Raw genomic sequence first — 13,502 nt, 5'->3', positions numbered from 1 at the left:
AACAAACAAATTTCCCCCCGGGATCAATAAAGTTTTTCTAATTCTAAAAGAAACAATGAATTTACCCAGTGAGTAACCATTATATTTTTATTTCTTTTTTTTTTAAATTTGTTTAAATTTTTCATTGGATGTGTCATGAATGTGTATGTAGCCTACGTGTATGTCCTTAGCTGTTATATGTGTTTTATGTGTTTTATGAATGAAGATGAAGAGCTACAGATCCTTGTATTTAAAGCTGCAGTAGGTAATCTTTTTTTTAAATAAACCAAGGCTCATTGATGCACGTGGGGAGTGAAGGATGGCCCGTGTGGTCTGATCCAACAGACGAGCTACTGTAGCTCAAACTGCTGAAACATTTAATGCTGGGTCTGATAGAAAGGTGTCAGAACACACAGTGCTTCACAGTTTGTGGTATGGGGCTGTAGAACATTATGAACACCAGGGTGCTCAGGAGGTCACAATGTTATGGCTGAAAGTTGCCTACTTCAGCTTTAAAGGTTAATTATTGTGTTTATGTTACCTTAGAATGAGTTGTGTTTATATACAGACGATGTGTGTATGTGTATGTGTATGTGTGTATGAGACCTGCCATGTTGAACCGCCATGTTTCTACAGTAGCCCAGAAGGGACAAACCTAACACTGGCTCTAGTTAGGGCCTTTCGCATTTTTCTTAGTCGTAATTTCTCCTACACCAGGGGTCAGCAAACTTTACCATAAGAAGAGCAATTTTATAGCTAGCCTAGCTAGGGAGACTCAAGACTATTAGCCATGAAGTTTGAGAAAATATATAGAGAGACGCACAAGGACATGAAGTATAACTCTAACTAAACTAAACTAACTAAATAACTAAATATTTTTTTCATATTTCAATGATAAATGTAAATGTAAATGTAAATGTTACCAAACTCCAGAGGACCCTTTTCTGACAGTTTTAGATCGATAATAATTACTTGGGTTTTTTATTATTTTATTTTCTATCAGCTTTTTTATCTTTTTATCGCTCTTTTATCAACGCATTGTCCATGTCTTTCTGATAACACACTCCGCCTAAAAACAAACAAATCAAAGTTCAAACAGAAGTCTCTACCTCTATCAACAGCTTTGTTGAAACTGGATGACATTCAAAAAAAATAAAAGCAAAGAAACAAAGCAGCCACAGCAGTTTCAGCTTAGCTTTACTACTATAAAAGGACCTTAACAGCAGCTGTGGAAACATTCGGTCCAGCAAAGAGTCAATCATGAGAAGTCTGGTGTTTCTCCTCTTTGTGGCTTTGGCCAACGCAAGAATCTACCAGCGTTGTGAATGGGCCCGAGTGCTGAAGAATAATGGGATGGACGGCTATAATGGCTACAGCCTGGCCAACTGTGAGTATCAGCTTCACAGCAGTCGTAGTTTCTCCTACACGCTTTGGATGCGAGGGGTAGTTGGTTGCAGTCTGCAACTTCACAGAGAGCCTAAATGTCACGTATACTTTTTGCACATTAACATATATTACTAATTTGGAAAGCTTGTCATACGAAACCATGTATTGTAATGTTATGGCATTCATTCTGGTGAAATATCAAGTCAGCATTTTGCTTTATAATATTGAGGTTGACCTTTCAGACAAAAGTTGTCTGCAGGTTTTGATGTCTGACGTTCTATCAGGTGGTCTATACGTGTCTCTGTTTCCTCTGCAGGGGTTTGTCTGACCCAGCATGAGTCGAACTATAACACCGCAGCCATCAACAAAAACACTGATGGATCCACTGACTATGGCATCTTCCAGATCAACAGTCGCTGGTGGTGTGATAACGGCCGCACCCCAACGTCGAATGCATGCCACATCCGGTGCAGCGGTCAGTGACAAACCATCACACCCAAAGCTTTAACTACACAACTGTGGTGCAAGTTCTATTCACAAGTCTGGCTGTGTCCTGCTCCCCCACCAGGCTTTAAAGCTAAAATAGTCAATAGGAGTGTTTATAATATTAACAGTTAACAATTAAAATGACTCCATATACTTGCAGTTCTACTAATGTCCACTTTGTAAATCATCATTCAAATCCAAATTTTAATTTTTTCATAGAGCTTCTGACCAATGATGTCAGTGTGGCAATCAATTGTGCCAAACGCGTCGTTAGGGATCCCAACGGCATCGGAGCCTGGTAAGATCTGACCATGTGACTCAGATACAGACTGTAATCACTGCACATACCTTCACATATGGAGAGATGAGTTCTGTCCTTCTGTCTGGTTTCAGGGTGGCCTGGCTCCGTTACTGCCAGAACCGCGACCTGAGCTCCTATGTGGCAGGATGTGGTCTTTAATCAACACATGGAAGCAGGACAGTGTCATCAGCATAATAAAATTCTCCCATCTTCAGCTGCAGTGGATTAAAACATTTCTGCTGTTTGTATGTCTGATGTATGTCTGATCTGACAGGAGTAAAACACAGTTACTAAAGCTATAGATGATTCTTTTCAAATCAACTTTTATTTGTTGTTATTGTGCTCATTTTAAAACTTGATTAAAATGTTGATTTCCAATAATGACGGTTGTTAAATTAACATGAATGTTAAAACATTGAAGAGGTACTTTGGATCATTTGGCCCCAGAGGGTAAAAGGGCAAGTTCCAGTCTTTTCAGTCTTCCTGCTTAACTGCAAAAATGATCATAGTAAGTAGCTGTAGTAACCTTACTGTGCACATGAAAGATATGATTCCAAATATGATCATACTAATAACTTCAGTCAAAAATAAAGGAAATTGACAGTAATAGTGCAAATACATTTAACTGTACTATAATTGACTCCTCCTAAGTCCCGCCCCTTTTGGAACCTTAGTCAACTTTCTCCTTTCCTGTACTTATATGCTATGTGCTAGTTGAAAAGACAACCACATTTTGAAGATGGTTAAAAGATAAAAGCAACATTTAGTCAATATCGTAAGTTTGCAATGTTACCAAAACACTAGCTAAGTAGCAGGCAAATATACACCAATCGTTAGCCAACAACTAGCCAGCTAACTAGATAGCTAATGATTGATGTAGATTAGCTTGCTAATTAGCCAGCATACAGACTCAGCGTTTTGCTAACAATAGCTATCTGTCTTAGGTTGACTAAATGTCACTTTTATCTTTTTAAATGTGGTTGTCTTTTCGACATAGACTAGCCTAGCATATAGCATATCTACGTACGGGAAAGGAGAAAGTTGACTGAGGTTCTGACCGAGGCTTGCTCAACTGTTGGAGAGCAACTGGAGAGCAGAGCAAAAATGGGCGGGACTTAGCAAAGGTAAATTCAATTGTTAATGTGCATGTATTGTATACAACCCAACACCTTTCTACTTATTTTCTAAATGTAATCTGTGTTTTAGCTTCTAACTTCAAATCAAATAATTTAAGCAAAAAAAGTTTGGGGAATCTGACTTGAAACACTAGAACAAGCAAACCACACAGGTTAAGGATGAGACAACCAAAACGTTTGTGCATGAGGCCAATCAAGCCCTTAGGTACATGCTTTGAAATTTAAACCATTACAGGCTGCTGGGGTAGCTCACCTGGTAGAGCTGGTGTCCCATGTGCCGAGGCTAAATCCTTGCTGCAGTGGCCATGGGTTTGACTCCAACCTGTGGCCCTTTGTTGCATGTCATCCCCTCTCTGCTGTCAACACTGAAGACAATAAAAACCCCAAAACCTGTTAGAAAGAAATTGAAACCATTAAACTATAAATTGGCCATTGTTTAACAATTGTAGTCATTATCATTAAGGTAATTAAACTCTACTTACTGAGATTAGACAGAAAAAGAACATACCATTTTACCAATACCACTAGCAAGATCACGTTAGAAAACAACAATGGCGGCTGCTAAAGAGGTTAGTGTAGATACTGCCAGCATCAGTTCTATCAGACCTGGAGAGGAGCAAATGGACAGATCACATGACACAATCTGGATTGGTAACAAAGTCTCATGTCAGTGAATAAACCTGAGTACACATATGGAGTATTCATTTCAAAATGTTCATCTGTAGAGCAGGAACACTGTATCTGTGAGGTTTACACTAGAAAATGTCTTGACAAACTGGGCTGGAATTGAAACACCATTTACCAGTAAATGATTTATATTATACTATTTTAACATGGATAAAATTTTGTTCTGATATGAATTTTATTCCATAGCAACTAACTGTCAACTAATTCCAACAGTCACATGATTGCTGAGATGTTTGTTTCTTAATATAAATGAGTAGCAGCTATTTCCTAAGCTAAATGTCACGTTAGCATTTTTGCTATTTTTAGACCAAACAAACCAGAAGCCAAAAGTCCATTTAGTCTAATGACATTTGATCATTTTAGTCCCAGGAACAAACAGGAAGTCAGTATTTCATCAGAGTGAAGCAGCAGAGGAAACAAAAGCTGCTGCTTGTTTCTTTTCTCTTGAAAATACATTTAGGTCCATCATATGTAAAAAATAAACAAAACAAATCACACACACACACACACACACACACACACATTTGTGTACAATGGATTTTCTAAACCAAACCATATCTTTAAAGCTGCCCTAAATAATATTTGTACATGATCAATGGCTGCTCTGCAGTTCCTCTAAGCTTTACAGAGCGTTTTAGCATCTTTCAGCTTACATTAGTGTTTTGGTTTGCTCTCAGGTGGCAAAAAATGTGTTTACATTTCATTAATTTCTCTTTGTATCCCACTCCAAACTGCTCTGGCGCTCCTGAGGGTAGGAACATACAGAACGAAGTGAGATTTAGGTTCACAAGTAAAGTAGGTCCTTGCTTGAACATGGTTGCTAGGTACCACCCACTTTTGTGCAATCAAATCAATTCCCTAAACATCTTGACAAAATCTCTCACATGATTACAGTAACCTCTCACATATTCATTTGGAAATGTGTCACATTACAAAAGCTAAAGATGCACTGTCATTTCAATGGGAGTTAATAATAAACTTAATAAACTTTCCTACTCTTACTCATCATTAATCATTTCTCTATTTTGTAGTCAGCATACTGTGCATCACGGTCAGTCCACAGTTGAAAAAGTGAGCTTGAGAAACAGTTCACACAATGTGTAAACTCTATGGGCTGAGCAGGAGCTCGTGGGGGGATCCTCATTGCTGCTTTAACTCAAAGAACCCCCTCCCTTTTAACAAAATATAAGTGACAATCAATTCCTTCACGTCCGTTCCTCAGACAGTAGTGTTCTTGTGTCTGAATGGGAACAAATCTCCGCAGCCAGGTTCCGAAAACTGGAGGAAAGCCTGAAACCAGAGGAGTGGAGGCTGTTTCTGCAGCAGGTTAATTCCCATGCTTTTGGAATGACATGTTAATGGCTGCAATGTTTGAGTGTAGATCTGTAAGCTTTATCATGACCAACTAAAACACCATTACCAGCAGAGGCTTCATGTCTCCAGTTTAACCTCAGCTGATGCTTTCTGATGCAGAGCACGAACAGAGCTGCTGTTACAGGATGGAAACAGGAATCCCTGGACAAGAGAGAGAGAGAGCGAGGGGGAGCATCTGGCAATGAAGCAGGAATTTAAATGTGTAGTTGCAGTGATCAGAAACTGGCATCATAGAGCCATTAGCAGATGCAAATGAGGGCAGAGCTGGCAGGCTGGTTTGTCTCACTCCGTCTTTATCACACACACAAACACAGTGCACACAAACATACAGTCACACATACAGAGTCCAACATCTGGACTGGGAACAGTTTTTGCCAAGAATCTGACAGAACAAACAACATCTTACCAGCAGGGGAGCTAAAAATTTAAAGTTTGTTCTGAAGGTTGCTCTTAAGGAGAGATTATGGACTCATTAAAGTCTGATCTTCATCTAATACGGTCAGGAATGTATGCGACGATCTGGACTGTAGATGTTGAGATGGCCAAAAACAAGTGGACAGTATAACAACATATAACTGAATATGTGATTTCAAAACCACGGGCATTAATCCTATTAGCAAGCAAAACAGATGTTATAAAGTGCTTTGTCAGAAGAGAAGGTGGAACAGACAGAAGACAACATGGGGTGCATTCTGGTGTTCAGTGGCTTGAGCGTATTGCCTTGTGTATTGTATTTCACAAACTAGTGAACAACTTACTGTGAAGAAGCTACTTGACTCTGCACCACAGTCTGCTCAGCTGTGATGCTCACGCTACATGTGCTGCAGACAGTGCTGAGAGTATTGAAACCGCTAACTAAGGGGTTGACATAGTGGAGAGCTGCTTCTTGTCTCTGTTTAATATTCCAGAACGGCTCATATTAGACAAAAGCCGGTTCAGTTGGATTGCACAAAATCAATCTGGTTTAAGCTTGTACACTGAACCCAGACTGGCAAAATGTCACTTCTAAATTCTAAAATACCTACCAACACTTCTGAAGCCCGGACTTCTGGGCTATAGCACAGGTTGTCAGAAATAGTCTGACACAGGTTTTAGTCTCTGTACATACTTGAAAGTACCACACCTGGCAACCTCGCTGACAACAGGACTTCAGGTAGCAGTCTCGCGCAGTCACTGCATCCGGCTGTTATTTGCCAATTTTTTTTAAAAACTACCTCACATTTATATTTATATTTATTATACTGTATTTTAGTGAACTTCAGTTCTGTGGTGTGGGTACGTGTGTTTTTACCTTAGGACAGCACCAAGCTAGCTTATTTCCCACTGCTTTTAGCTAAGCTAGGCTAATCAGGTCCTGACTCCAACTTCAAACATTTTCCTCTTACCTATAGTGCTATTAGTTCATCTAGATAGTTTTGGTGTGAGTTGCTGAGTTTTGGAGATATCGGCTGTAGAGATGTCTTATCTCCAATATAATGGAACCAGACGGCACTCGGAATGTGGTGCTCAAAGCGCCAAAATGCATTTGAGAAACTCAACAGCAATGTCTCTTTCCAGAAATCAAAACCAGGTTAATCAAAATAATCCACAGACCTTGTTGTGAGTAGATTCGTGTAGGAACTATTTTCTTTCTACTGAACCACACTCGCAAACTGTGGCTAAACATTAGCTATAGTGCTAGGAGAGCTAGCTGACGTTACAGATGAGCCCAGGAGGCAACTGACCCCAACTAATAGAGATGACCAGCAAAATGAAAAGTCAGCATTGTGTAAAATATTGTCATTCGTAAGCAGATTTTTTTTTTTAAAAAGCACCAATAAACAATTGTGAATATAATTATTTATTTACTCCAGTCCAAGAAATGTACACTTATGTTCTCTTAAGGTATAAAAAATTTGTCTTAAATAAGCAATTGTTCTATTTCATATTCATGTAAATTCTCATTATTTATTTAAAAATCCCTGAAGACTTCTCTAAAACCGACAACAATCTGACACCACAAACAACTAAAATCATCAAAGAGCTTATTAAGAGTTAGTAGAGTTAGCAAAAGCCGTCCAGCAGTTTGCAACCTGACTTTGGGTTCGATGAGGGCGTTGCTCTTCAGTATTTTTTTTATTTTTTATTACTTTTATATTAAAAAGAATCACAATTTGAAAAGTGAAAGAAAAGATAAGCGCTTGTTGTAAAGTTTGTACAGATGATAAATCACAGAAAGGATTAAAGGCTTCGGTTGTTGCTTTAAGCTGATAGACACTCAACTCATTGCAGCTGTTGCTCCTCATATGTTCCTATGTTGCAGTTTTCTGTTGCTGCAACCATTGCTGCTGCAGTTCTTTGTTGTCATATTGTAGTTGTTGCTGGTGTTTTTGTCATTGCTGATGTCATTATTGCTGTGGTCGCTGCTGTTGCTCTGGAAAATTTCCAGATGCTGATAGATGTCCAGTGTGATGTTGCCTTAACAGGAACGTCGAAGCAATCGCCTGCTGAGTCTTCGGTCTGTGGGTGGTCCATTTTTTGGTTTGTTGTCTGGATTAAGATGAAGATGATGATAAACCTGAGGCTAGTGAACAGAGGGACTCTGGAGGGAGACAGAGAGAAATAAAGAGTTACTGTCACTGATAACAGTTTAGTTTACAGATTTATAGTTGGCTGCCACAGTTAACACAGGAGAGAACTTTAACAACCTCATATTTACTCTATTTGTGCCTCTGCTGACTGTCTAAGCAGCCATATTGGAGTGGCCCCAAGCGCCTTTGAACAGGGGAGCAGAGGGAACGAACAGCTATAATTGATTGCTCCAGATAAAGCGAATAAGTGGACACAGAGTTTAGATTGTTTAAGAAACTACTGTTTCCAAGTTCAAGAATGAACTTCTATGTTGTGTTTTGATCATAATGTTAACTGAAACAAAACTGGTAATCTGAGAAATGGAGTTTGGTTGAATAAAAACAAAAAGGACTTTAGCCAAATAAAATATTACATGAACAAATAAAAGGGTAAGAGAGAGAGGGTATGACACGCAGCAAAGGGCCACAGGCCGAACCCGTGGCTGCTGCAGCAAGGACCCAGCCCTGGCACAGATTTTGGAAAATGAGGACAGTGTGGGTACACTTTTTGAATTGAGGATTACCTCTTTTAACAGGACTCATTGGTTTATACCTGCAGCGGCCAGGGTGGAGGAGTCAGGTCATCAGGAGAGTTCACCTGATCTAAGTGCAATCCTATATTATAAAGTTGTTGGAGTAAAACAGTCTCTCTCGCCTGGCTTTTAACTTTCAGGTTTCGTTGTGTCTGGTTTGCCTTAGTTTAGCTTACTCCTTTACAAATCATGCGGTGGTCTCCTTTGTGCGACCTTATTCTGGATTACGGCAACATTTCTGGAGTTTAGTTGGGTTAGGGGCTAAGGAAAGTATTGTCAAAAGGGCCCTCCCAAGTATAGAAGTACCAACATGTGTGTGTTAATGAGCACCCAGGTGTACACTGATGTCCCTAGCTAACAGATAAAGTGTGAATATAATTATGAGGCTCCAGCAGAGACCTCTGAACAAACCCCCCCCTCCTCCAGCCTCATTCTTCTATTAAACCCAAATTGACTAAGCTTGTCTTAATAAAACCCACTTAATGAAACACTCTGCAGAACAAACTGTCTTCATCCACCTCCTGCGGAACAATAAACACCAGCCTCCATGCTAATCATTAGCTTCCCCATTAACCCCTCCACACCTCCTCCCTCCCACTGCATAAACGAGGGAGGCGTGGCTACAATTAGGACCGCTCGTCTGTGGAGGCCTTTTGCCTGCACAGAAAACATTTTAATTATACATCATACATAAAAGACCAAAGCGAAGTGTTTGCACAGCAGGAGAGCAGGAGCGATATCAAACATTATCATGTTCTCCTCCTGCTGCGTCCTCCTCTCAGCTGCACAGCCCATTCTGATTATTTAGAACAAATGCTGCCATGATGAAAAAAAAAAAACAATCAAGGTTTCCTCCAGACTGCTGGGAAATCCTGGTTTTCCAGCAGTCCACTGAGATTTTTCCAAATGTTCTTTGTGCCATTTTAATACATTATTGTGCCATTCTGAATCCCTCTTTCTTACAATTTCAACCCTGCAATGTGGCATTTTCAGACCCTCCACCCTTTTCCCTTGAATCCTTTGTTGTGCCATTTTGAATTCTTATTTTTTTCAAATTATGTAATTTGAATACATTCCATTTGAACACCCTATTGTGCCATTTTGAATCCACCATTGTGCCATTTTTAGTCCCTCCTTTCCATTTTTAATAACTAATTGTGTCATTTTTAATCCATTATTTTGCCTTTTCTAACAGTCCCTTCTTTTCCAATTTGAATATTTCATTGTGTCATTTTTAATCCTTACATTTTAAATTTTATCATGTAATTTAAATCATGTTGATTTGAACGCCACATTGTGCCATCTTCAATCCATCACTGTGCCATTTTTAGCCTTGTTTTTGGTCCTCCTCATTTGTTTCCATTTTGAATCCTTTATCGAGCCAATTAAGTCCCCCTCCTTCAACGTATTTACATTTTGAATCCCTCAATTAATTTTAAGTTCTTATTTTGCAAAATATAAATTCCCCATCTTTCCATCTCTTTTTTTATTTTGAATCCTTCATTGTGCTATTTTAACACCTCTATTTACAATTAGAATCCCTTCTATACATTTTGAATCCCTCATTGTGCCATTGTGAGTCCCTCAGTCTTGCTATAGGAGAACAACTCTTTGTTTCTCTGTTTTAGTGTTTCATTGTTTTGCTGTTTCAGCGTATTAGTGTGTCTGTATCTGAAGGTTTTCTTCCTTTAGTGTTTTAGTATTTTCATGTTACAGTCTGATAATCCTCGGCTCAGGCTTAATTACTCCCTAATAATTAGAAAATCCTGATAATCTGCTGCTTAATCGGAGCAATTCAGCTGACTGACAGCACACATACACACACACACTCAGCAGTTATCAGCCTTGTGAATGACTTTGAAGCAGATAATTCCCTGTGTCTCAACATTCACTAATTACCAGCAGCTGAAAAATGCTGCAGGAGCCTGAATCAGCTCCTCTGGAAATTACAAGATACACAGCTAATAATCACATACACACACACACACACACACACACACACACACAAGCTAGTGTGTTTGTGTGTGCATCAAACGGTCACAGTCTTTTCTCAGTCAGTAGTGTGAATCTTTAGTCTTGATCAGATAAACACACCAGTCTGCACATTTAAAGGAACAGTCCAACGTTTAATAAAATCCTCTTCTTCTTTGTCTTCCCCAGAGTCAGATGAGAAGGTGGATATCGGTTTCTTTATGAAAGGCCAAAACTTAAGGCCTAAACAACAGGGTGATGGAGAAAGGTGGTGGTTTTAGGACTGAATACTTTATTTGTCCTTTTGCACTCGTACTGAGGCACAGAACGTAACACAGAGCACCGCACAACAAACCCATTGCTGACAATGTGACATCGTTATTAAAGTGAAGTGTTTACTGATGGAGGGATATTTCTGACCAAGCATGTCTGTGAATTCTGTCTGTAAATCATTAATACATTTGAAAATAACTCAGAATCAGAAATACTTTAATACTTTAATAATCCCTGTGGGGAAATTACTTAAACGCTCTCATCTAAACATAAAAATTAAAAACAAGACTATGAGTCTACAGCTATGCAAGTCAGACGATAACTATATATATATATATACACTGGTATACATACATATATACACACATATATAGACATATATCAAGCCATTCTGATTTTAGTGCGATCTTCTAAAGGACAGTGAAATTTAAATCATTAGCTGACTAGCTATGTAACAATTGATGTTAATTAACTAGCTAGTTAGCTTTCATTTAGCTAACATTAGCTTTCAGATGTAATTAGCTGGCTTGCGACTGATTTAGATTAGCTAGCTAGCGAATTATAGCTAAATTAAGATTTGACTATATACATATATATGTCAATATGTGACTTTAATCTTTTAACCATCTTCAAAACAACGAGCCTAGCATATAGCATATCAAAGGACAGGACAGGAGGAAGTTGACTGAGCTCCTGACCGAGGCTTGCTCAACTGTTATTGGAGCACAGAGCAAAAAGGGGCGGGACTAAGGAGGGTCGATTCTTAAATAATCAAATTCAATGGATCCTTATCATGTGTAAATGTAAAAAAAAAAATTCAACTGTTATTTTGAGAGTAGACTTTTTTTCTAACATATTTAAGATGGTACCTGCACTGTGGAACTGCAACTTTAACTTTAGTATAGGCTCTGAACACTTCTACTCTGAAAACTGATGGAAATATTTTAACAACAAAATAATGGCGTTCGACCGGTTTCTTGTTTTATTTCTGCAGTGTAGAAGCAGCATTAGTGTGTCACTGCCACCTTCTGCACCATGTTTCCAAGAGAGAAAGAGCAGAACATTAAGAGTCACAGAAAAGAAAGAGAATGGAAGAAACCAATCCGGCCATAAAACGAACATAAATAAATTAGCAGGAAGCAGCAACAAGAGTCACAGCAGCAGGAAACAAACTGAACAGTCTGAGATTTCTGCAAAGATTTAAAATGGTTGTTTCAACAGCTCGAAAGCAGCCCAGGAGACACACACACACACGCACACACATTGGCTGGCCGCTGCCCTCTCTCTCTGGTCCAGCTATAAAAACCCATTAGTAATCACTCCTCGACTCTCAGCGGCTCTTTTCGCCCAAACGACTTCCATCCAGCCAATCTGCATAAATCTGCATTAATGGCCGATTTTCCCTCCACAGAAAACAAATGTGCTTTAAAAAACGTCTCCTTATCAGTCGGCTTTTAGAGGAAACAGAGAGCAGAGACACACACACACCATCCATCTGACAACACTCACGCACATGCAATTGCAGCTTCTATCAACAACAGATACTGTATATCATGACACATATATCACAGCAGCAACACTTACAAAGGGAATATAACGTGAGTGTTGTACTTGACAAACAAATGCTGATGATTGTCTTGAGGGTGGCACCAGAGAAACGGCCACAGGGTTATTAAAGGACCATATCTGGGGTTTTGCATAAGTATATCCTGTATGCATTCATATTAATAACAACCATTTCCCAATTCCAGGGGTGAATAGTATGGCAAAAAATTGACAGCTGTGATTGCCAGAACTTTACAATAATATATATCGTAGAACTTTTCTACTATTGCGGTAAAAGGATATGAGTACGGTTGATTTTATAGATAAAGTTGGAGTTTTATTCCATATTTTATTTTTTGTTTTGTTTTTACCATTAAAATAATATATTATAACCTATTTTACGGCCTTTTACTGTCATGGTTTTTCACTGTAAAATGTTTAACAGTTTTTACAGTGTAGGTGAAAATGTAGTTGGCTAGCTACCGTTAGCTATGTTAATTTTTCATGTGTAACGTTAATATTTGATGTTATGGTAATGAGATTAACTTATCTTGTAGCTAGTGGTCTGTTGGGTTTTTAAATTGGTGTGCTTTAGAAAGTAGTTAAGCTAACGTGCAGTAATGAGGGGAAAAGAGGGAGAAAGAGTGGGATCATTGACAGTTTATAATTAGTGGACAGAGCTCTCGGGTCTGTGAAGTGAAGGCAATGCATAAGGGTCTTAAAACAGCAGCCAGCAGGGGGCAGCAAAAACAAAGTCTGATAGTACTGAGTGTTAAGGGGAAAGAAACAAATGATTATGAAAATCTGAACAATTTGCAAAATATTACAAAACCTAAAGTAAGGCTGCATGCTTTGGGGATTTACTGTCAATGCAATCAATGTGTTAGTAGACAGAGTTGCTAAGAGTTGATCACCAGATCAAGGTATCACAACTACGGCGCCCTGTTCTGTATACGTAGCTAATTTGACTATTGATGATCCAATCAATAAAGTTATAAAGTTCTTTAAAGATGGCTTAAGATGTATCTCAACATTCTGCTTTTATTTTAGAATGATAATGGTCTGTTGATTCCCACAATGAACAAATCATCCAGCTGTGTTTGAAGACCCAAGTCAGAATTAACTGGATCACTGTAGCGAGATACAATCATGTTAGGGCACATTTGAAGATTTGGGGAAGATCTCCATGAAATGTACTCACATTCCTGCTCCCCAGAGGATG

The 13,502-nt window shown here is 38.8% G+C and overlaps 2 protein-coding genes across 2 annotated transcripts in view; one reads left to right on the top strand and one right to left on the bottom strand.

The window, feature by feature from the left end:
- Positions 1 to 1,239: 1,239 nt before the first annotated feature.
- On the top strand, positions 1,240 to 2,347 carry LOC118332561 (lysozyme C-like). Its single transcript, XM_035667914.1, is given in 4 exon segments — positions 1,240 to 1,366; positions 1,682 to 1,840; positions 2,071 to 2,149; positions 2,245 to 2,347. Coding segments are annotated over 4 exon segments (468 nt in total).
- A 4,829-nt stretch (positions 2,348 to 7,176) lies between these two features.
- LOC118332560 (methyl-CpG-binding domain protein 2-like) overlaps positions 7,177 to 13,502 on the bottom strand; it is a gene marked incomplete in the record, with an annotated part of 16,784 nt that continues 10,458 nt past the window's right edge. The window contains 1 exon segment of the mRNA XM_035667912.1: positions 7,177 to 7,930.

The sequence above is a fragment of the Morone saxatilis genome, unplaced genomic scaffold (genome assembly GCF_004916995.1).
Source record: "Morone saxatilis isolate NCDOM2014 unplaced genomic scaffold, NCSU_SB_2.0 Contig21, whole genome shotgun sequence".
Taxonomy (NCBI): Eukaryota; Metazoa; Chordata; class Actinopteri; family Moronidae; genus Morone; species Morone saxatilis.
Note: the sequence above shows the minus strand (reverse complement) of the source record. Positions and strands in the feature narration are given on the sequence as shown.